The sequence below is a fragment of the Ovis canadensis genome, chromosome 16 (assembly GCF_042477335.2).
Source record: "Ovis canadensis isolate MfBH-ARS-UI-01 breed Bighorn chromosome 16, ARS-UI_OviCan_v2, whole genome shotgun sequence".
NCBI lineage: Eukaryota > Metazoa > Chordata > Mammalia > Artiodactyla > Bovidae > Ovis > Ovis canadensis.
This window is the reverse complement of record NC_091260.1, coordinates 72,726,633-72,750,521: the sequence shown is the minus strand read 5'-3', so window position 1 is coordinate 72,750,521 and position 23,889 is coordinate 72,726,633. Positions and strand designations below refer to the sequence as shown.

Here is a 23,889-nt window from a genome sequence, read left to right as displayed (position 1 = left end):
ATGTTAGCTCAAGGATTCAAGCCCCAAATCACCCAAGGCAGAAAGCAGTGTGCCCAAGGTACCTTTTTTAAAAAAATTAAATTTATTTATTTTAATTGGAGGTTAATTACTTTACATTATTGTATTGGTTTGGGGCTGGTGCACTGGGACGACCCAAGGTACCTTTTTGAGATCCATGTCGTCTAAGTGGTTCTGGATGAACTGCACTGTGGAATTAAAATCGGCTTGGTTAAATTCATAGGGGATGTTCCAACCCAGGGGCCCAAACTTGCGCCTCTCCTGGACCGTTGAGTGCAGGAAAGCCACGGCATACAGCATGGGCTTCCATTGGGCCACAGCGCTCACATCCAGCAGGTCCTGGCTCACCCCTGTTGAGATCAGGTGGGTAAAAACTGTATCATCTCTCAAACATCTTTATTTTCTACCACTTTTACCAGTTATTAATTATTGCTGTAAATTCCTGATATTAAAATTGACTTATCTTGAATCATCTTTATCATAGTCACATGGCAGTTATAATTTAACTTTTGGGTACCCAGAGGGCATTTCTCTGAAAAATATGCACAGAGATTTGAGGGGAGTGGCGTCTTACTCACATGGATAAAGTTCTTACCAACATAACAAGAAAAAAGTAGGGCTAAAAATGGTGGCAAAATAAATACTGCTACTATTACTACAACGACTACTAATAACAGACATTATTATTATTATTACTACAAAGGGCATGTATGCAGAGACTGCAAAGACAAAGGCTGCAAAGACTTCTATATACTCTATTAACAATTTAATATTAATTAGAATAGTGTACACAGTAGCCCATTGCAATTGAGTAGCACAAACCAATAGATATAAAATAAGAAGGATATATTATGTAATATAGGAAACATAGCCAGTATTTTACAATAACTATAAATGGAATATAACCTTTAGAAATTATGAATCACGATATTGTACACTTGTAACTTATGTTGTACAGCAACTATACTTCAGTTAAAAAGAGTAATAAAAAATAATAAAATTAAAAAGAAGCCCTTTGCAACCTGAGTATATTCTCCAAATTGTAATTATAATTATTATACAGATATACATTTGTCACATATACAATTATAAATGTTTTCATTTGCAAACTGTTTTTACAGACATCATCATTCCACATCTGCTCTATTGGCAAAATAGTCAGCCTTGTTAGCAACTCCAAAAAAAATCTCTTTGTAGATTTTTCAAATTTATATGTAATAACTATGTTGATTATTAAATACATTATTATAATTTACATTTATCATTTTATTATCTCCGTTTTAGATACTAGAAAACTGAAACACAGGTTGTTTGAGTGATGAGCACCCATGAGAATAAAGGTATTTGTTCAGGAAGGACCAGAAGCAGGATTTTTAACTCCAAGCTCACACTTTTTCTGTGACTGTGAGCTTCAAACAGGAAGCTATAACACAGAGGGAGTGAATGTATTGGGAACAATCTTGGCTCCAGTTGGGGCAGGAGGGGCGTTTGGGTCTGATGCGGTTGCTGTGGTCGGATTTCTAAATTCGCTCCCATCCTGACATCCTTATACATGAGATGAAGGCAGAGGCCATAATTTTAATTCAGCTTCTCATCAGAGAAGAGGCTACTGCCCTGCCATTAGGTATGGAGCATGAAGACCGTAAACAGCAACATTATCCAGTTTAGGTGTAACATAAAAGGGCAGCTGTCTAACAGAGAAGGTTGTGGTTGTTTAGTTGTTAAGTTGTGTCTGACTGTTTGTGATCCCATGGACTGTAACCCACCAGGTTCCTCTGTTCGTGGGATTTCCCAGGCAAGGATACTAGAGTGGTTGCCTTTTCTTTCTCCAGGGGATCTTTCCAACCCAGGCATCAAGCCCGTGTCTCTGCATTGGCAGGAGGATTCTTTCCCACTGAGCCAAGTGGGAAACTGAAAAGCACAGGCCAAAGGAGAGTGATACTGGGGAGACAGGAAAAACGTAAGGTGGAATCCGAAGATCTGGGGCCCGAGCACGGCCAAGGATACTCCACGTGCAGCAGGACAGAGATGGCTCTGCCCTCACCGTCATCTTAAATCATAGCACCACTTGCTATAACTAATCCTATCTAATTCCTTTTCCATAATGCCTTTAAAGAAAACAATGTAAGCATAAGAACGTCCATAAACTTGGAAGGATTTCTCGACTCACCACCGTATGTTCTTTTCAGTCCTGCCCGGAGGCCCTGGGGGGGCTCATTGGCAAATCTGATGGACATCTGAAGGAGGGTGATGGGAAACTGCTTGTGAACCTCGGTTGTCATCCACAGGCGGAACGAGTCATGTACAAACTCGGTTTCTATAATTATATCCATTAGCTCATCCATGAAATCCAGTCCCAGATGGCAGTTCTGCAGAAGGGCCCATCCTCCCTAAGTCAGCAACAGGAAATGGAAATTAGTCCATTTTGTGTTTCACCCAGAGATTCAAATTAGTACCTCCTTCAGAAACTAAGTAATTAAAACTTAGAAAAATACACTAACCCCTATAAATTAATCTAGATCAAATCTAAGAATACAATCAGGTTTAACTGAGATAGGTTACACTTTTTCTTGTTCCATAAGTGTGTCTGATGGGATGCCATTACTAGCATGCCAATGCAGTAATAATATATGGTTGGAGTCATGAAAATCCCAAAGTAAAACATAAAAAGAGAGTTCCTAGAATACCACAACAGGGTTCATGTCCTCTAGAATGTGTAAGTGCCTTCTCTGGGGAATCAGACTATTCTAAGAACAAGAGTCTTAGAAGATAATAAGTCATATCTCTGATACACATTATTCTATGTGCATAAGAAGATTCCTTGTACAAAGCAACACAGGCAAAAATTTAGGTCATGCAATAATAATTTTGTTGTTGTATTAGTCGCTAAGTCATGTCTGACTCTTTTGCAACCCTATCAACTATAGCCCGCCAGGCTCCTCTATCCATGGGATTTCCCAGGCAAGAATGCTGGAACGGGTTGCCTTTTCCTTCTCCAGATCTTCCCAATCCAGAGACCAAAACCAGGTCTCCTGAATTGGAAGGCAGATTCTTGACCATTGAGCCACTATGGAAGCCCCAATAATAATCATTTCAATATCTAACCCATAGAATAATTTTGCTAAAATTATCTACAATATACAGATCATAATCTTGAGTTATTTTCTTGACTCTGTAATTTTGGATCATTTTGATTTGATTAGTGCAACCTATTTTTCTTTGCACAACATAAACTAAGTACCAGACCTAAAATCTTAATCAAGTTACATGTAAAACTGATCCCTTTTGGAATGTCACATATCTGCTTAAATTTTCTTCAGAAGTATATAATGAATAAATATTTAATTTTTTCCTATGAAAATTTAATTGATACTGTTCACAATTCAAAAAGGGGAGAATTGGAGAGGAGGGAAAGATGGCGGAGGAATAGGACGGGAAGATCACTTTCTCCTTCACAAATTCCTCAAAAGAACATTTCAACGCTGAGCAAACTTCACAAAACAAATTATGTAGGCTGGCAGAGGACATCAGGCAACCAGAAAAGCAGACCTTTGTCTTCAAAAACAGGTAGGATAAAATATAAAAGACGAAAAAGGAGACAAAGGAGGTGGGGAGGGAGCTCCGTCCCGGGAAGGGAAGCCCGTCCTGGGAAGGGAATTTTAAGAAGAGAGGTTTCCAAACACCAGGAAACACTCTCCCTGCCGAGTCTGTGGCGAACCTTGGAAACACAGAGGGCAACATAACAGGAAGGAAAAATAGATAAATAATTAAAACCAACAGATTACAAGCCCAACAGTAACTCCCCCAGCGGAAAAGCAGCACAGACGCCTGCATCCGCCATTGGGAAGTGGGGGCAGGGCAGGGACGCGCGGGAGGCGCGGGCTGCAGAGCTTTGTAAGAATCGGGCAGGAACTCCCCACGCGCAACCAGAACGACCTAACCTGGGCTAGCAAACCAGACTGTGGGATAGCTACCACGCGAAAAGCTCGAACATAAGACCCCGCCAGGACCGAGCACAGAACAAAGGACGGAACGGAAAAAGCCGGCTGCAGACCATCCCCCGCCGGGGACAGGCAGCCAGAGCCGTAAGGTCTGGAAAGGGGCAACTGCAGACCCGGAGAGACTTTGCTTACCTAACTGCAAGCAGGCTCCTTTGCTAAGACTTCTGGGGGAGCTGGACAGTCACAATTTGCCTCACGGGGTGCGCCAGCAGTCCGCCCAGAAAGCTGAGCAGCAGCGGCAGAAAAGGTGACAAGCCGCGGCGACCGCGCTCGCCAAACTCGCCAAACCCCTGAGCTACTCGGACCTGGGAAGGGCACAAAGCGCAGTTCCAGCCGAATCTGTGCCTCTGAGGGCTGCCTGAGCGCCGAACCTGAGCGGCTTGGACCGGGGAAGTGCACGCAGCCTAGGGCCGGCCCCAGACGGTTCCCAGCTGAGCATCGTAGAACCGGAGCGGTTTGTGCGCCGCGAGAAAGGACAGGTCAAGCGGAGCAGAGATACTGTGTGCACACGACAGTGCTATTTGTTTGCAGCATCCCCCCTCCCCACAGCGCGACTGAACTAGTGATCCTAAAAAACCAGCAAACAGAAGAAGTTAATCAGAGGGAACCACCTTGGAAGTGATCCCACACGGCCCATAATACCAGAAAGGGCAAGATATATATATATATATTTTAATATTTTTAAAAGCACTCCTTTTTTTTTTTTTTTGCTTTTTTTTCTAACTTTTTTTTTAATTGTTGTCTTCTTTTTCTCCTTAAATTTTTATTTATATAACCTATTATTACTAATTTTTTTTAAAGACCTTTTTTTTTTTTTTTTTTTTTTAAGGCAAACACCATATATAGTCTTTGGATGGTTGTTGATGATTTTTTTTTTTTTGATTGTCTGTTTGTTTTTTAATAATTCTTTTTTTTCTTTCTTCCTTTTTCCTTCTGCTTCTCTTTAATATTGTATCTTTGAAAATCCAAACTCTACTCTAGATTTTTAATCTTTGCTCTTAGGTGTTTATTGCCAATTTTGTACATTTAAAAACCCAAACTTCACTACCCCAGTTTACCTGAGAGCGAGATTACTGGCTTGACCACTCTCTCCTCCTCTGGACTCTCCTTTTTCTCCACCAGGTGGCCTCTGTCTCTTTCCCCCCCCATCTCTCCTCTATCCAACTCTGTGAATCTCTGTGTGTTCCAGACGGTGGGGAACACCTAAGGAACAGGTTACTGGCAGGATTTGTCTCTCTCCCACTCATTCCTCTCTCTGATCCTCCTGGTCACCTCTGTCCACTTCCTCCCTCTCCTCTTCCCCATATAACTCTGTAAATACCCCTGAGCGGGCCAAACTATAGAGCGCACATAAGGAAGTGACTACTGGCTAGTTTGCTCTCTTCTCTTTTGACCTCACCGCATCTCATTCCAGTTACCTCTAACTACCTCCTCCATCTTCTCTTCTCCTTATAACCCAGTGAACCTCTCTGAGTGTCCCTCAATGTGGAGAAACTTTTCATCTTTAACCTAGATGTTTTATCATCGGTGCTGTATAGATGGAGAAGTCTAGAGGCTACTGTAAAAATAAAACTGAAAGCCAGAAGCAGGAGGCTTAAATCCAAAGCCTGAAAACATTAGAGAACTCATGAATTCAGGGAACATTAAGCAATAGGAGCCCATCTAATGCCTTCATACCTACACCAAAACCAAGCTCCACCCAAGGGCCAACAAGTTCCAAAACAAGACATACCACGCAAATTCTCCAGCAACACAGAAACAATCCCCTGAGCCTCAATATACAGGCAGCTCAATATTATCCCAAAACCTTTGATGTCTTGTAACCCATTACGGGTTACTCCACTGCACTCGAGATAGAAGAAACCCAGCTCCACCCGCCAAAACTCCAACACAAGCCTCCCTAACCAGGAAACCTTGACAAGCCACTGATAGAACCCCACCCAAAGTGAGGAAGCTCCAAAATAAAGAGAACTCCACAAATTACCAGAATATAAAAAGGCCACCCCAAACGCAGCAATATAACCAAGATGAAGAGACAGAGGAATACTCAGCAGGTAAAGGAACAGGAGAGCTGCCCACCAAACCAAACAAAAGAGGAAGAAGTAGGGAATCTACCGGAGAAGGAATTCCGAATATTGATAGTGAAAATGATCCAAAATCTTGAAATCAAAATGGAATCACAGATAAATAGGCTAGAGACAAAGATTGAGAAGATGCAAGAAAGGTTTAACAAGGACCTAGAAGAAATAAAAAAGAGTCAAAATATAATGAATAACGCAATAAATGAGATCAGAAACACTCTGGAGGCAACAAATAGTAGAATAACGGAGGCAGAAGATAGGATTAGTGAAATAGAAGATAGAATGGTAGAAATAAATGAATCAGAGAGGAAACAAGAAAAACGAATTAAAAGAAATGAGGACAATCTCAGAGACCTCCAGGACAATATGAAACGCTCCAACATTCGAATTATAGGAGTCCCAGAAGAAGAAGACAGAAAGAAAGATCATGAGAAAATCCTTGAGGAGATAATAGTTGAAAACTTCCCTAAAATGGGGAAGGAAATAATCACTCAAGTCCAAGAAACACAGAGAGTTCCAAATAGGATTAACCCAAGGCAAAACACCCCAAGACACATATTAATCAAATTAACAAAGATCAAACACAAAGAACAAATATTAAAAGCAGCAAGGGAAAAACAACAAATAACACACAAGGGGATTCCCATAAGGATAACAGCTGATCTTTCAATAGAAACTCTTCAGGCCAGGAGAGAATGGCAAGACATACTTAAAGTGATGAAAGACAATAACCTACAGCCCAGATTACTGTACCCAGCAAGGATCTCATTCAAATACGAAGGAGAAATCAAAAGCTTTACAGACAAGCAAAAGCTGAGAGAATTCAGCACCACCAAACCAGCTCTCCAACAAATTCTAAAGGATATTCTCTAGAAAGGAAACACAAAAAGGGTGTATAAACCCGAACCCAAAACAACAAAGTAAATGGTAACGGGATCATACTTATCAATAATCACCTTAAACGTAAATGGGTTGAACGTCCCAACCAAAAGACAAAGACTGACCGAATGGATACAAAAACAAGACCCCTCTATTTGCTGCTTACAAGAGACCCACCTCAAAACAAGGGACACATACAGACTGAAAGTGAAGGGCTGGAAAAAGATATACCACGCAAATAGAGACCAAAAGAAAGCAGGAGTGGCAATACTCATATCCGATAAAATAGACTTTAAAACAAAGGCTGTGAAAAGAGACAAAGAAGGCCACTACATAATAATCAAAGGAACAATCCAAGAAGAAGATATAACAATTATAAATATATATGCACCTAATATAGGAGCACCGCAATATGTAAGACAAATGCTAACAAGTATGAAAGGGGAAATCAACAATAACACAATAATAGTGGGAGACTTTAATACCCCACTCACACCTATGGACAGATCAACTAAACAGAAAATTAACAAAGAAACGCAAACTTTAAATGATACATTAGATCAGTTAGATCTAATTGATATCTACAGGACATTTCACCCCAAAACAATGAATTTCACCTTTTTTTCAAGTGCTCATGGAACCTTCTCCAGGATAGATCACATCCTGGGCCATAAATCTAAACTTGATAAATTCAAAAAAATCGAAATCATTCCAAGCATCTTTTCTGACCATAATGCATTAAGGTTAGATCTCAATTACAGGAGAAAAACTATTAAAAATTCCAACATATGGAGGTTGAATAACACACTTCTGAATAACCAACAAATCACAGAAGAAATCAAAAAAGAAATCAAAATATGCATAGAAACTAATGAAAATGAAAACACAACAACCCAAAACCTGTGGGACACTATAAAAGCAGTGCTAAGAGGAAAGTTCATAGCAATACAGGCATACCTCAAGAAACAAGAAAAAAGTCAAATAAACAACCTAACTCTACAACTAAAGCAACTAGAAAAGGAAGAGTTGGAGAACCCCAGAGTGAGTAGAAGGAAAGAAATCTTAAAAATTAGGGCAGAAATAAATGCAAAAGAAACAAAAGAGACCATAGCAAAAATCAACAAAGCCAAAAGCTGGTTCTTTGAAAGGATAAATAAAATTGACAAACCATTAGCCAGACTCATCAAGAAGCAAAGAGAGAAAAATCAAATCAATAAAATTAGAAATGAAAATGGAGAGATCACAACTGACAACACAGAAATACAAAGGATCATAAGAGACTACTATCAGCAGTTGTATGCCAATAAAATGGACAACGTGGAAGAAATGGACCAATTCTTAGAAAAGTACAATTTTCCAAAACTGAACCAGGAAGAAATAGAAAATCTTAACAGACCCATCACAAGCACGGAAATTGAAACTGTAATCAGAAATCTTCCAGCAAACAAAAGCCCGGGTCCAGACGGCTTCACAGCTGAATTCTACCAAAAATTTCGAGAAGAGCTAACACCTATCCTCCTCAAACTCTTCCAGAAAATTGCAGAGGAAGGTAAACTTCCAAACTCATTCTATGAGGCCACCATCACCCTAATACCAAAACCTGACAAAGATGTCACAAAAAAAGAAAACTACAGGCCAATATCACTGATGAACATAGATGCAAAAATCCTCAACAAAATTCTAGCAATCAGAATCCAACAACACATTAAAAAGATCATACACCATGACCAAGTGGGCTTTATCCCAGGGATGCAAGGATTCTTCAATATCCGCAAATCAATCAATGTAATTCACCACATTAACAAATTGAAAAATAAAAACCATATGATTATCTCAATAGATGCAGAGAAGGCCTTTGACAAAATTCAACATCCATTTATGATAAAAACTCTCCAGAAAGCAGGAATAGAAGGAACATACCTCAACATAATAAAAGCTATCTATGACAAACCCACAGCAAACATTATCCTCAATGGTGAAAAATTGAAAGCATTTCCCTTAAAGTCAGGAACAAGACAAGGGTGTCCACTTTCACCGCTACTATTCAACATAGTTCTGGAAGTTTTGGCCACAGCAATCAGAGCAGAAAAAGAAATAAAAGGAATCCAAATTGGAAAAGAAGAAGTAAAACTATCACTGTTTGCAGATGACATGATCCTCTACATGGAAAACCCTAAAGACTCCACCAGAAAATTACTAGAGATCATCAATGAATATAGTAAAGTTGCAGGATATAAAATCAACACACAGAAATCCCTTGCATTCCTATACACGAATAATGAGAAAGTAGAAAAAGAAATTAAGAAAACAATTCCATTTACCATTGCAACGAAAAGAATAAAATACTTAGGAATATATCTACCTAAAGAAACTAAAGACCTATATATAGAAAACTATAAAACACTGATGAAAGAAATCAAAGAGGACACTAATAGATGGAGAAATATACCATGTTCATGGATCGGAAGAATCAATATAGTGAAAATGAGTATACTACCCAAAGCAATTTACAAATTCAATGCAATCCCTGTCAAGCTACCAGCCACATTTTTCACAGAACTAGAACAAATAATTTCAAGATTTGTATGGAAATACAAAAAGCCTCGAATAGCCAAAGCAATCTTGAGAAAGAAGAATGGAACGGGAGGAATCAACTTGCCTGACTTCAGGCTCTACTACAAAGCCACAGTCATCAAGACAGTATGGTACTGGCACAAAGACAGACATATAGATCAATGGAACAAAATAGAAAGCCCAGAGATAAATCCACACACATATGGACACCTTATCTTTGACAAAGGAGGCAAGAATATACAATGGAGTAAAGACAATCTCTTTAACAAGTGGTGCTGGGAAAACTGGTCAACCACTTGTAAAAGAATGAAACTAGATCACTTTCTAACACCGTACACAAAAATAAACTCAAAATGGATTAAAGATCTAAATGTAAGATCAGAAACTATAAAACTCCTAGAGGAGAATATAGGCAAAACACTCTCAGAAATAAATCACAGCAGGATCCTCTATGATCCACCTCCCAGAATTCTGGAAATAAAAGCAAAAATAAACAAATGGGATCTAATTAAAATTAAAAGCTTCTGCACAACAAAGGAAAATATAAGCAAGGTGAAAAGACAGCCTTCGGAATGGGAGAAAATAATAGCAAATGAAGCAACTGACAAACAACTAATCTCAAAAATATACAACCAACTTATGCAGCTCAACTCCAGAAAAATAAAAGACCCAATCAAAAAATGGGCCAAAGAACTAAATAGACATTTCTCCAAAGAAGACATACGGATGGCTAACAAACACATGAAAAGATGCTCAACATCACTCATTATTAGAGAAATGCAAATCAAAACCACAATGAGGTACCACTTCACACCAGTCAGAATGGCTGCGATCCAAAAATCTGCAAGCAATAAATGCTGGAGAGGGTGTGGAGAAAAGGGAACCCTCCTACACTGTTGGTGGGAATGCAAACTAGTACAGCCACTATGGAGAACAGTGTGGAGATTCCTTAAAAAATTGCAAATAGAACTCCCTTATGACCCAGCAATCCCACTTCTGGGCATACACACCAAGGAAACCAGAATTGAAAGAGACACATGTACCCCAATGTTCATCGCAGCACTGTTTATAATAGCCAGGACATGGAAACAACCTAGATGTCCATCAGCAGATGAATGGATAAGAAAGCTGTGGTACATATACACAATGGAGTATTACTCAGCCGTTAAAAAGAATTCATTTGAATCAGTTCTGATGAGATGGATGAAACTGGAGCCAATTATACAGAGTGAAGTAAGCCAGAAAGAAAAACACCAATACAGTATACTAACACATATATATGGAATTTAGGAAGATGGCAATGACGACCCTGTATGCAAGTCAGGAAAAAAGACACAGATGTGTATAACGGACTTTTGGTCTCAGAGGGAGAGGGAGAGGGTGGGATGATTTGGGAGAATGGGAATTCTAACATGTATACTATCATGTAAGAATTGAATCGCCAGTCCATGTCTGACGTAGGGTGCAGCATGCTTGGGGCTGGTACATGGGGATGACCCAGAGAGATGTTGTGGGGAGGGAGGTGGGAGGGGGGGTCATGTTTGGGAACGCATGTAAGAATTAAAGATTTTAAAATTAAAAAATAAAATAAAATTAAAAAAATAAAAAAATTAAAAAATAAATAAATAAATAAAAGAACAAGATTCAACTGAGGAAAAAAAAAATAAATAGCAGAATAGTTTTTAAAAAAAAAAAAAAAAAAAAAAAAAAAAAAAAAAAAAAAAAAAAAAAAAAAAAAAAACAAAAAGGGGAGAATTAAATGCAAAACATAACAACAAAAAGTCTTCAGATGCTCTTTCATCCATAATACAAGTGACTCCTGATCTAAGTTTCTTAGTTGAGAATTTTGATGGTTGAACATTCAGCCACAGAAAGGAATCCCTTAGCCAACGTTGCTTCTTTGGCCTCACTGCTTTCAGTATTAATATTCTGTGTTCTTCTCACTGAGCAGATCTTCCATTTTACTATTCTAGAATAGTTGGTTCATTCTGGCATAAAACACTATTGTCTCTGACAAGTTTTAAACATGCTAATAATAGTAAGAAATCTTTTTACATTTGACTAGAAATTAAACTACTAAACAGAAAACACAGATAAATTGAAGGCTAAAAATATTCCATTTAAATTCTAATTTAGTTCCCTGAAATTATAATATTAGTTCCACCATTATTTATTTTAATTCAAATTGAATCAGTGTCCTGTGAATGTTAGTGTCTTTGTTTTCTAAGTACAGTACTAGCAGAGGGAGGAAGTCAGTATTGGTGGTCAGGGGAGGCCAAGAGGAAGGAGAGGCCAGGACTAGACCTGGGATTCCGAATCATGGATGTATTGTTCATCTCAAGAAAATCAGAGATACCAAGGGAACATTTCATGCAAATATGGGCTCAATAAAGGACAGAAATGGTATGGACCAAACAGAAGCAGAGGATGTTAAGAAGAGGTGGAAAGAATGCACAGAAGAACTGTACAAAAAAGATCTTCACTACCCAGATAACCATGATGGTGTGATCATTCACCTAGAGCCAGACATCCTGGAATGTGAAGTCAAGTGGGCCTTAGGAAGCATCACTACAATGAAAGCTAGTGGAGTGGATGGATTCCAGTTGAGCTATTTCAAATCCTAAAAGATGATGCTGTGAAAGTGATGCATTGAATATGCCAGCAAATTGGGAAAACTCAGCAGTGGCCACAGGACTGGAAAAGGTCAGTTTTCATTCCAATCCCAAAGAAGGGCAATGCCAAAGAATGCTCAAACTACTGCACAATTGCACTCATCTCACACATCAGCAAAGTAATGCTCAAAATTCTCCAAGCCAAGTTTCAACCGTACGTGAACCATGAACTTTCCGATGTTCAAGCTGGATTTAGGAAAAGTAGAGGAACCGGAGATCAAATTGCCAATATCCACTGCATCATTGAAAAAGCAAGAGAGTTCCAGAAAAACATCTACTTCTGCTTTATTGACTATGCCAAAGCCTTTAACTGTGTGGATCACAACAAACTGTGGAAAAGTCTTCAAGAAATGGGAATACCAGACCATCTGACCTGCCTCTTGAGAAATCTGTATGCAGGTCAAGAAGCAACAGTTAGAACCAGACATGGAACAACAGACTGGTTGCAAATCAGGAAAGGAATATGTCAAGGCTGTATATGGCCACCCTACTTATTTAACTTATATGCAGAGGTCATCATGCTAAATGCTGGGTTGGATGAAGCACAAGCTGGAATCAAGATTGCCAGGAGAAATATAATAGCCTCAGATATGCAGATGATATCACCCTTATTGCAGCAAGTGAAGAAGAACTAAGGAACCTCTTGATAAAAGTGAAAGAGGAGAGTGAAAAGTTGGCTGAAAACTCAACATTCAGAAAACTAAGATCATGGCATCCAGTCCCATCACTTCACGGCAAGTAGATGGGGAAACAATGGATACAGTGAGAGACTTTATTTTCTTAGGGTCCAAAATCACTGCAGATGGTGACTGCAGCCATGAAATTAAAAGATGCTTGCTCCTTGGAAGAAAAGGTATAATCAACCTAAACAGCATATTAAAATACAGAGACATTACTCTGCCAACAAAATTCCATCTAGTCAAAGGTATGGTTTTTCCAGTAGTCATGTATGGATGCGAGAGTTGGACTATAAAGAAAGCTGAGTGCTAAAGAACTGATACTTCTGTACAGTGGTGTTGAAGAAGACTTTTGAGAGTCCCTTGGACTGCAAGGAGATCCAACCAGTAAATCCTAAAGGAAATCAGTCCTGAATGTTCATTGTAAGGACTGATGCTGAAACTCCAATACTTTTAGCCACTTGATGCAAAGAACTAACCCATTGGAAAAGACCCTAATGCTGGGAAAAATTGAAGGCAGGAGGAGAAGGGGATGACAGAAGATGAGATGGTTGGATGGCATCACTGGCTTTATGGACATGAGTTTGAGTAAGCTCCTGGAGTTGGTAATGGACCAGGAAGCCTGGCGTGCTGCAGCCCATGGGGTCACAGAGAGTCGGACACAACTGAGCAACTGAACTGAACTGAAATATATTTAAATCATGTGCTTTCTGCCCTCCCCCTCCCAACTGCAAACTAAGCACAGCAGTCAGCACAGAGCACAAGAGAGGCCCCTCCCTTTCACAAAAGCTGGGGGCAGGGCATGGCTTGAGGATGGAAGAGGCAAATATGGAGATTCTAGAACCCAACAGACTCAGTTCTAGACTTGGGGAAGGGATCAGGCTGTAGCACAGTGGGAAGGTTCTAGAGTCAGCAGCTAGGACCTAGAACCCAGTGGTTTCATGGTGGGCCTCGTGCCTGGTGGCTGGGGGGAGACAGCCAGTTCTGTTCAAAACAGTGGCAGGGAGGGGAGGTGTTCCCTGGAGGGCACAGAGGGTTCTTGAGATATTGAGGGGAGAGCTCAGGCTTAGTGAAGGAGGCATGGAGTCTGCTCCAAAATAGGCTGGAAAAGCATCTAGACCATGACTGCATGTTCTCCAGTAGGAATAAGAGGCAAGTGCTTCTGCCACCCTGTACTTGGCCAAAGGGTGCAGGGAAAGGGGAGCAGGGGCAGAGGGAGCCTCTGGCAGAGCTGGGAACCCAAAAGAAGGTTGTGCTTAGTCACATATCTGACTCTTTGTGACCCCCTGGACTGCAACCTGTCAGGCTTCTTTGTCCAAGGGGATTTTCCAGGCAAGAACACTGGACTGGGTTGCCATGCCCTTCTCCAGGGGATCTTCCTGACCCAGGGATTGAATTTGGGTCTCCCACACTGCTGTGCTGTGCTTAGATGCTCAGTCATGTCATGTCTGATTCTTTTTGACCCCATGGACTCTCGTATGCCAGGCTCCTCCATCCATGGGGATTCTCCAGGCAAGAACACTGGAGTGGGATGCCATGCCCTCCTCCAGGGGATCTTCCCACCCAGGGATCAAACCCAGGTTTTCTACATTGCAGACAGATTCTGTACCAGCTGAGCTACCAGGGAAGCCCATATATATATTTTATATGTGGAAATTGAGGTTAAGGTCAAGGGACTGACTACAAATAAACCTGCCAAAATGTATACCCTTTAGAGTCTTGCTGTGTGTTGATGGTGGGGTTTTTCTCCCCTTTTCATTAAACCTGCGAGGTGACAGAAAGGATGGTACATATAGAAGGACCTTCTAAATGCCTTTGATAAATGACCACGCGGACACCAGGGAGACTTCATGCGGCTGGGAGGAGCCTCTGGCTCTTCAAGGTGGTGGCCCGAGTGTCCACTATTATAAAACTGGGTCTGCCTGGACACCGAAGGTTAGACCGGAGTAAACACACGAGTGTTCTGGAGCTTGAGTTCCAGAGAGGAAACAGGACCTTCTGGATGAAGGTAAGTTTAAGTCTCTCAAAGTGCCTCAGCTCTAAACTTGTCCCATTGGCAGGTCATCACATGACTTCCAGCTACAATGGCCCCAGACCAGTCCTGAGCATGGCCTGAGCTGTATGCTGTTGAATTTGCAAGCTGTCAAGGGCTCTAGGAGCCCACCTGGAAGGCGACAGGCCAGGTTTCCAGAAAATCTCTGGTACCACCGCAGGGTAATGGCAGATTCCTGGCCTCTGGAATCTGGGCCAGGCCTAGGGGACTCCAGGGCACAGATTTTGCATTCTGGATTGTGTTGTGGATTCCAAAGTGCTGTAGATTCCCCAAGCAGATCTACAGGGGCTGGAACTTAAGGCACAGAGGGGAGACTGTGAACCCCAAAGAAGGTTCGGGACCTGGAGCAGGGTTGAGCACTATGCAAATGGGTCAGGAAATAAGATGCTTTCACCAGACAAGCTTCCCAGAATTCAAGGCTCAGCAGAAAACATTTTACATTGTATTCATTTTTCCATGAAAATTTTCTAAGAGGAGCTTTTCCCGGTTTAGCAAACAGAACGCAACACATAAATTTCGGCACTTAAGGATGTTTAGGTTCCTTCCTACATTGTTACCCTATAAGCGGCAATGTCAACAGCAGAATACAAAAGTAGACATCAGGTCTCACGTTCGCCATGGTCTGCTGTAGGAGCTTGCGAGCATGGATCTCCTGGCCCTGTCCCATGGACACGTAGCGCGTTTCTATTTTTAGTCTCTTCCCCAAGGCGATGATGGAGTCTGTGGGGTCTGAGCCCATAGACAGGAGACAGATGAGCGGTGTCCGAGGGTCAGACTCCTCCCATGTCCTTTCCAAGTCCAGGATAACGGCTTCTGCATACTTTTGTCCCATGGAGTCCATGATGTATTTACGGGCCTGCCGAAAACAGCACACAGGTCACCAAAACTAGCTCCAACCCCTTCTTATTCATAATTCAGTGTGGTTCCCAAAATTCATTTTTGCAGATTATTTCAATGATGTCCACAGTAATCCTGCCAGGAAAATAGGGCAGAGGTTGTTTGTTTGTTTTCTTGTGGGTTAACCTCTTTTTTTGCTTGCTTATTTGTTTGAATCCTCACTCTATCTGCCAGCAACATGAGACCCAGGTTCAATCCCTGGGTCGGAAAGATATGCTGGAGAAGGGCATGGCATCTCACTCTAGTATTCTTGCCTGGAGAATCCCATGGACAGAGGATCCTGGCAGGCTACAGCCCATGGGTTCTCAAAGAGTCAGACACGACTGAGTGACTAACACTTTCAGATTTCACTTGCCCAAAACATAATCGTACATTTAAAAGACCAGAACCCAGGTTGGTCAAATCCTTGTCTGGGACCTCTTTCAATATACTGGCTGCTTCATACTATACAGAAGGTTTAAAATATTTGGCAACTCTATTATTGAGGATGCTTTAAAGGAAAAGTGTGTGTGTGTGTGCATATGCGCTCAGTCGTGTCTGACTCTGTGCAACCCCAGGGACTGTAGCCCACCAGGCTTCTCTGTCCACGGGATTTTCCAGGCAAGAATACTGGGGTGGGTTGCCAGGATCACCTCTGTGTGTCCTGCGCTGGCAGGTGGGTTCTTTACCACTAGCGCCACCTGGGAAGCCCAAGGGAAAATTATAAGCATTCAAATAATCAAGTAAGTAGTACAATGCCTGGGATTGAATGGATGCTTAACAAATAGATAATTACTGTTAAATGATGACTTATGGAAAGAAATGTATCGAATACTTATTGAATTACTTAATTAATTTTGAAGGTTTAACCGAACTGCACTTGGAGCACAGGATGCCACATATTTTTGTATCTCGATATCCAGTTGACCAGAGCCACTGTGGAATCCCCTAACATAAGTATTAATATAAACAGTTCCCTGGTGGTTCAGACGGTAAAGAATCTGCGTGCAAAACAGGAGACCTGGGTTTGATCCCTGGGTCGGGAAGATCCCCTGGAGGAGGGCAAGGCAGCCCACTCTAATATTCTTGCCTGGAGAATCCCACGGACAGAGAAGCCCAGCAGGCTACAGTCTATGGGGTCACACAGTCGGACACAACTGAATGACTAATGTTTTTACTTTCACACATTTTTTACAGCCTTCTGAAAGGTACTTTAAAAGTCTGGTTGACATTCTTTGGCATCTCCAAAAGTCTATTTGTATACAAATTCATCACAGCCATTAAGCAGTGCGCTTGGTGATCAGAAATGACTTCATAGCCTGGATGCCCAGGTGTACCACAGACTGCAGTTGTTCCTCAGCCACAGGTACCTGGTACAGCCATCACCGCAGCATCTCTCAAGATCCAAGTGCTTTGTCTTCTAGTCGAGCAGGAGCTCAAACAGCCAGTCTTGTCATAGAACTCATCATTGATCTCACACGGAAATTTCTATTCAAGCTATGAGCTAATATACTGTTCCCTACATCAGGGGCCAAGTGGTAAATATTTTATATTTTGGTGGCCATACAGTCTCTGGTGCAACAACTTAACCTATCACTGTAGCATGAAAGCAGCTATAGAGAGTCCATAAACAAATGAGCCTGTGGTCCATTAAAACTTTATGGACCCTGGAATTCAAATGTTGTATAATTTTTACATATCACAAAATATTGTTTTGAGTTTTTTTCAAGCATTTAAAACTATAAAAACCATTATTAGCTCAGTAGCTATACAGAAACTAGCAGTAGCACAAGACATCCTCTGATAGTACATTGTCCTTTTAACCAGGATTTTGACTGTGTGCAGTCACGCTCAGCTGAAATGCTGAGAATAAGCCTAATGCTCTTACGGGGAACAGGGATTGAATATGTCTACAGTGTAGACCTTCTCATCTGCTTCCCAAGAAGGTGTCTGGTTGAAAAATCACACAAGAAATCTAATGTGAGACTAAGAACCTCAGAGGAGAGAACATGTTTGCAAGGGGCCTTCTAGATCTTGCTTAAGACTTGGATGTTATCATAAGCACCATGGGAAGCCATTAGAGGAAGAGCATAATGATATTTCCATTTCTCCTAGAATATACAAGATGGGCTAGGGTGGGCGAGGTGAGAATGAACTAGAGAAGACTCGTTAGGAAGACATGCCTGTTGTCAGCCTAAGGATTTCAGGCCAGGATAAAGATAACAAAGTTACAAAGGACTGGGAGACATTTAAATTTCCACATTTACCCCAATAAAGTGTGAAAAGAATTAAAAGGGAAAAAAGGAAGGAAAGAAGAGAGAAGGAAAGGAGAGAGGGAGGCAAAGAGCGAGAGAGAGAAGGGAGAAAAGTCTACTTGAAACTTCTACATTCCCCTTAAATAAGGCAACTATTTGACAGTTCATTTGGACAAGATAAAAGGAATGAAGTTGAGAAGAAAAATCAAAGGAAGGGGGTGATCTCAGGGCCCCGAGTTGAAAAAGTCATTTTTCTTTTCTGAATAAATCATTGAATTCAGTTGTTTCCAAAGTACCTAGGAGGACTGGGAGTTGGTTACTCCGAATGTTTTTAACAGTGCTCTGGAGAGTAAAGGGGAAAACTCCCTACCTTCTATGAGAAACTCCAGCCTACTGTTATTTTATGACTTATTCTTAAAAGTCCATTAAAAAAATCAATGTCTGGGAATAGTAGCATTTAACTTTTAGCTGTGAAGGCAAGACAACACAAGTCTGTTTCATGTGTATACTTCCATGATGGAAGCAGATGAAAAGTCTTTGAAAAGATGGATCTTCTGGAGGCAGGGCTTATATTTAAACCTAAGTATCACTCAAGGAATTTTATGCAAAGCTTCTTTCTCACATCAAGGTTTACAACACATCCCAGGATAACGACTGTGGGTTTGGGAACTCTGTACAGCCCTGTAGACTTTCTCTTTCCTCTCTAGTAACTGAACAGTTTTCCTACTCAAGAAATACTACATTGAAAGTGAAGTAGCTCAGTCATGTCCAACTCTTTGCGACCCTATGGACTGTAGCCTACCAGTCTCCTCAGTCCATGGAGTTTCACAGGCAAGAATACTGGAGTGGGTTGCCATTTCCTTCTCCAGGGGATCTTCCCGACCCAGGGATCGAACCCAGGTCTCCCGCATTGCAGGCAGATGCTTTACCATCTGAGCCACCAGGGAATACTACATTACTACTGGCAAAATGGAGTTCCCTATCTTTTCTGAGTTAATGTAAAAATGATATGGAAGAACAATGCGTTACCTTTATGTTATACCAATGTGCGCACCTTAGAAACGTAGTTTCGACTACCTGAGTGAGTGAGTGAGTGAAGTCACTCAGTCGTGTCCGACTCTTTGGGACCCCACGGACTGTAGCCTACCAAGCTCCTCTGTCCATGGGGTTTTCAAGGCAATAGTACTGGAATGGATTGCCATTTCCTTCTCCACGGGATCGTCCCGACCCTGGGATCAAACCTGGGTCTCCGGCATTGTAGACAGACGCTTTACCATCTGAGCTACCAGGGAAGTTAACTTCGACTACCCTACTATTAATATATAGCACGAGGGAAAACAAGGACAGTGCAATCTGTTTGTAGGACATATATTAAGCTAACATTAAAGATGCATTTCAATATACAGTAGGTGCAGACAAATTTTGATTTCACTTATGCAAAGTACCTAGAAGAGTCAAATTCATAGAGTCAGAAAGTACATTGGTAGATGCCAGCAGGGGGTTGGGGGGTGGGGATGGGGTGGGGAAGGAAATTGAGGAATTAGTGTTTAATGGGGACAGAGTTTCAGTTCAGAAAGGTAGAGAACTCCAGAGATGGATAATGGTGAGACTTGAACAACAATGTGAATGTACTTAGTGCCACTGGACCGTATAGTTACGTGTGGTAAAACAGCATGATTTATATTATGTGATTTTTACCACAATTAAAAAAAAAACATTTAAAAAGAAACAAAACAAAAAGTAGCTTCCTCATTCACTCTTATTGTACCACTTAGGCCAAAGAAAATTAGTAAATCACTTAGCCACATGTACACCTCAGTACATTTTTCCATTTTTCACAACTACATTGTTGGAAAATTATACAGAAGCTCAAATGAAAATTCTCATGGGGGTTAACATTTTAAATAGTCTTTAAAATTTAAAAGGAAATTCTCCTTTAAAATATTCTCTTATTTTTTAACATATGCACTTTTTACCTGGGCAATGGTTCTGTCGGGACACCAGGATCTAATAAGGAGAAGACGTCGAAAGCAATCAAGAGATTTATCATAGGCGTTTGGAAGGGGTTCCTCCTCAGGGTTTTCCTTATCAAACCAAATTTTCCACGTTTTCTCATTTCTTGATATCTGAAAATACCAGTGGATAAGAAATGTGTCACACCACAGAAAAATCTTTCAGTAAGACTTCACAGATATTTTTCTGATGATTCCAGAATGTGTGAATGATATCCTCTGTGTGTGTGCGTGCTCAGGTGTGTCTGACTCTTTGCAACCCCATGGGCTATAGCCCACCAGGCTCCTCTGTCCACAGGATTCTCCAGGCAAGAATATGGGAGTGGGAAAAGGAAATGATATCCCTTGACTATTTTTTAAAATTTTATAGCCTGGTACCAAAAAGTCTGAGAGTCGAAAATCAAATGTGATTTGCTCTAAAGTCAGTCTGTATTAACACCAGCCTACAGGCCCCTTTTAAAGGGAGAACTCTGCTGTGTCATTTTTTCTATCCCTTTGTGGTAAAAACTCTGTAAAGAATAAAGAGATCAATGGAAATTCATTTTCATTATTTTAAGAAAATCTGTTTTGATTCATGAGATCTCCCATGATCAAGAATCAAGTCTCATTCACTTATGTTTCCTCATTTCCCAGGATCATTCTTGGAACAAAAGAAGACATTTAATACATGTTTATTATTGAAGCTTTCTGGTCAATACTCTACAATCTAGAGTCATTTGAAATATACCACTTAATATCATCATTAAGTGAATAATCACACTTGCTTCATTTGGGCAACTGATAAAGGGGAAGGAAAAAGACAGTTCATTATCCTTTGAAGCTTACAAAAATTGAAAAGAGATAAACATTAAACAAACAAACATCTCACAATCACAGAACAAGTCAGATCTGCAGATAAACATGATCTATGTTCTCTGGTATATTTCCTTTGACTAAGCAACCTAAATGTCCATCAACAGATGAATGGATACAGAAGTGGTGGTACATGTATAAGTGGAATATTTTTCTGCTGCTGTTCAGTCATGTCTGACTCTTTGCAACCCATGGACTGTAACCCATGTAGCTCCCTCTGTCTATGGGATTTCTTAGGCAGGAATACTGGAGTAGGTTGCCATTTCCTTCTCCAGAGGATCCTCCCAACCCAGAAATCAAACCCACATCTCTTGCACCTCTTGCACTGAGAGGCAGATTCTTTACCACTGCACCACCTGGGAAGCCCACAGTGGAATATTATTCAGCCATAAAAAGGAACTGAATTGGATCATTTGCAGTAATGCAGATGAACCTAGAGTCTGTCATACAGAGTGAAGAAAGTCAGAAAGAGAAAAAGAAATACTGTATATTAATACATATAAGTGGAATCTAGAAAAAAACGGTGCAGATGAACCCATTTGCAGGGCAGGAATAGAGACACAGATGTAGAGAATAGACATGTTGACACAGAAGGGCAAAGGGAGGGTGGGACGAACTGAGAGATTTTGGATTGACATATATACAGCATCATGTGTAAAACTGGAGAAGGAAATGGCATCCCACTCCGGTATTCTTGCCCAGAGAATTCCATGGACAAAGGACCTTGGTGGGCACCAGTCCATGGGGTCACAAACAGTTGGACATGACTGAGTGATTAAGCATACATACATACATACATGCATGTGTAAACAGATGGTTATTAGGAAGCTGTTGTATAGCACAGGTTGCTTAGCTTAGTGCTCTGTGATGACCTAGAGGGGTGGATAGGGGGTGGGTGGGGGGGAGGTCTAAGAGGGAGAGGATATATGTATACATATAGCTGGTTCACTTCATTGAAATTAACAACATGGTTAAGCAATCATACTCCAATTTTTAAAAAAAAAAAAGGCTCCAAATGTATTTCTCAGAGGTGTAATCAAAGGAAAAAGGCATATGGGTTCATATTCAGAAAGTATCACATAAGAATAAAAATGACCTGTTTCGGTCACAAAAGACTACATTTTGTGGAGGGATTTCAGGTATAAAATATAATCTCCAAAAGACAGTTACTTCAATAACAAACAAGGTACAGGAAAGCTCACTAGGAGTTACCCCATAGGGGAACAAGCTAGAATTCATTAAAATCTCCCAAAGAAAAGCTATTTAACCCAAGAGGACAGCTTGCACCCAAATTACATGGTCATCACCAGGCCTAAGCCAAAACATAAAAATATAGCTTAAGCTTTCCATCAATCTAAGCTGGCAAAGTTAAGGACCAACGTTAGGACAAATACCATATGATATCATTTCTAAAGGCTTCCCTGGTGGCTCAGGTGGTAAAGAATCTCCCCACGTTGCAGAAGACCTGGGTTCGATCCCTGGGTCAGGAAGATCCCCTAGAAAAGAGAATGGCTACCCACTCCAGTATTCTGGCCTGGAGAAACCCATGGACAGAGGAGACTGGCAGGCCACAGTCCACGGGGTCCCAAAGAGTCAGACACGACTGAGTGACTGACATACACATCATTTCTAAAATGTGATACAAATAGATTTACTTATGAAACAGAAACAAACTCACAGACATAGAAAACAAATGTATGGTTACAAAAAAGGAAAGGGGGTAGGAGAGAGAGAAATCAGGGGTTATAGCAGATATAGGCTTCTATATACAAAATAGATAAACAAAAGGGTCCTACTGTACAGCACAGGGAACTAAATTCAATATCTTATAATAAACCCTAATGAGAAAGAATATAGTGTGTATGTGTGTGTGTCCATGTGTGTGTGTGAAACTAAATCACCTTTCTGTACACCAGAAAATAACATAACACTGTGAATCAACCATGTGTGAAAGTGTTAGTTGCTCAGTCAAGTCCGACTCTTTGCGACCCTGTGGACTATAGCCCATCAGGCTCCTCCTCTGTCCATGGGATTCTCCAGACAAGAATAGTGGGTATCCAGGGGATCTCCCAGACCCAGGGATCAAACCCAGGTCTGCTGCATTGCAGGCAGATTCTTTACCGTCTGAGCCACCAGGAAAGCCCAATCATACAACAGTTTTAAAAAAGGACCAGTGTTTGGACATCTTCTGGTCAAAGCCTTCAATGTGCAGCTGAAGAAAGCAACCTTGCTATTCATGCAACTTCCTGCTGATCATCAGATTTTCAAGAACCTGTTTCTTGACTTGTCTCAATTCAAGTTGCCATACCCAAGTGCCATAATTCCAATATACACACAATTCATCCAAAACTGGCTGTTTATGAAAGTACAACAATTTCTAAAAATAAAAGGCCAGGTGTTTGTGTTAGATTCACACCCAGATGCCTAGCTAAAGCAGTGTAAACAAGGAGAGGAGGAAGAAACAGGAACTAGAGGCAAGAAAGGATATTTAGCATTCAGAGGCAGGTTGTTCCTATTTCTCGTCATTCAATCTATAGGAAGATGACAAAACTTCTTGACCATATCTAATCTCTCTCTCTTTTTTTTTTAGAGAAAAGCAATACTAGAGTTTCATTTTGAGTAGAAAAACAAAAAAAAATTGAAAATAGCATGATTTTATATTGTAACAGCAATCTCTTAAACTAATTGAATCTGTTTTCCCACTGGTAGATCTCCAATTGGTGATACTGACATATGGCCCAGGACAGCATTAGTTAAACTTCCTGGGCAACTAATTTCTTCCTGAAGACCAGCCTGCCATGGGTGGAGTGTACTTTATCAGAATATGAATAAGCCATGAGGAAGGTCAAGCACTGGTCATTCCATTTTAGGAGTGACAACAGTAAGAAATCTTTCTCTTCCCCAAACAGCCAGGGATAAATCAGGAAGCTGCCCACTGG

At 40.8% G+C, this 23,889-nt stretch overlaps 1 protein-coding gene across 1 annotated transcript in view; it reads right to left on the bottom strand.

Moving 5' to 3' along the window:
* DNAH5 (dynein axonemal heavy chain 5) overlaps nucleotides 1-23,889 on the bottom strand; it is a 320,870-nt gene that overhangs the window by 31,695 nt on the left and 265,286 nt on the right. The window contains exons 70-73 of the mRNA XM_069556071.1: nucleotides 20,063-20,212; nucleotides 15,566-15,811; nucleotides 2,189-2,408; nucleotides 163-368 (exon numbers count right to left, since the gene is read on the bottom strand). Coding sequence (XP_069412172.1) covers nucleotides 163-368; nucleotides 2,189-2,408; nucleotides 15,566-15,811; nucleotides 20,063-20,212 — 822 coding nt within the window. The remainder of the gene's footprint in view (nucleotides 1-162; nucleotides 369-2,188; nucleotides 2,409-15,565; nucleotides 15,812-20,062; nucleotides 20,213-23,889) is intronic.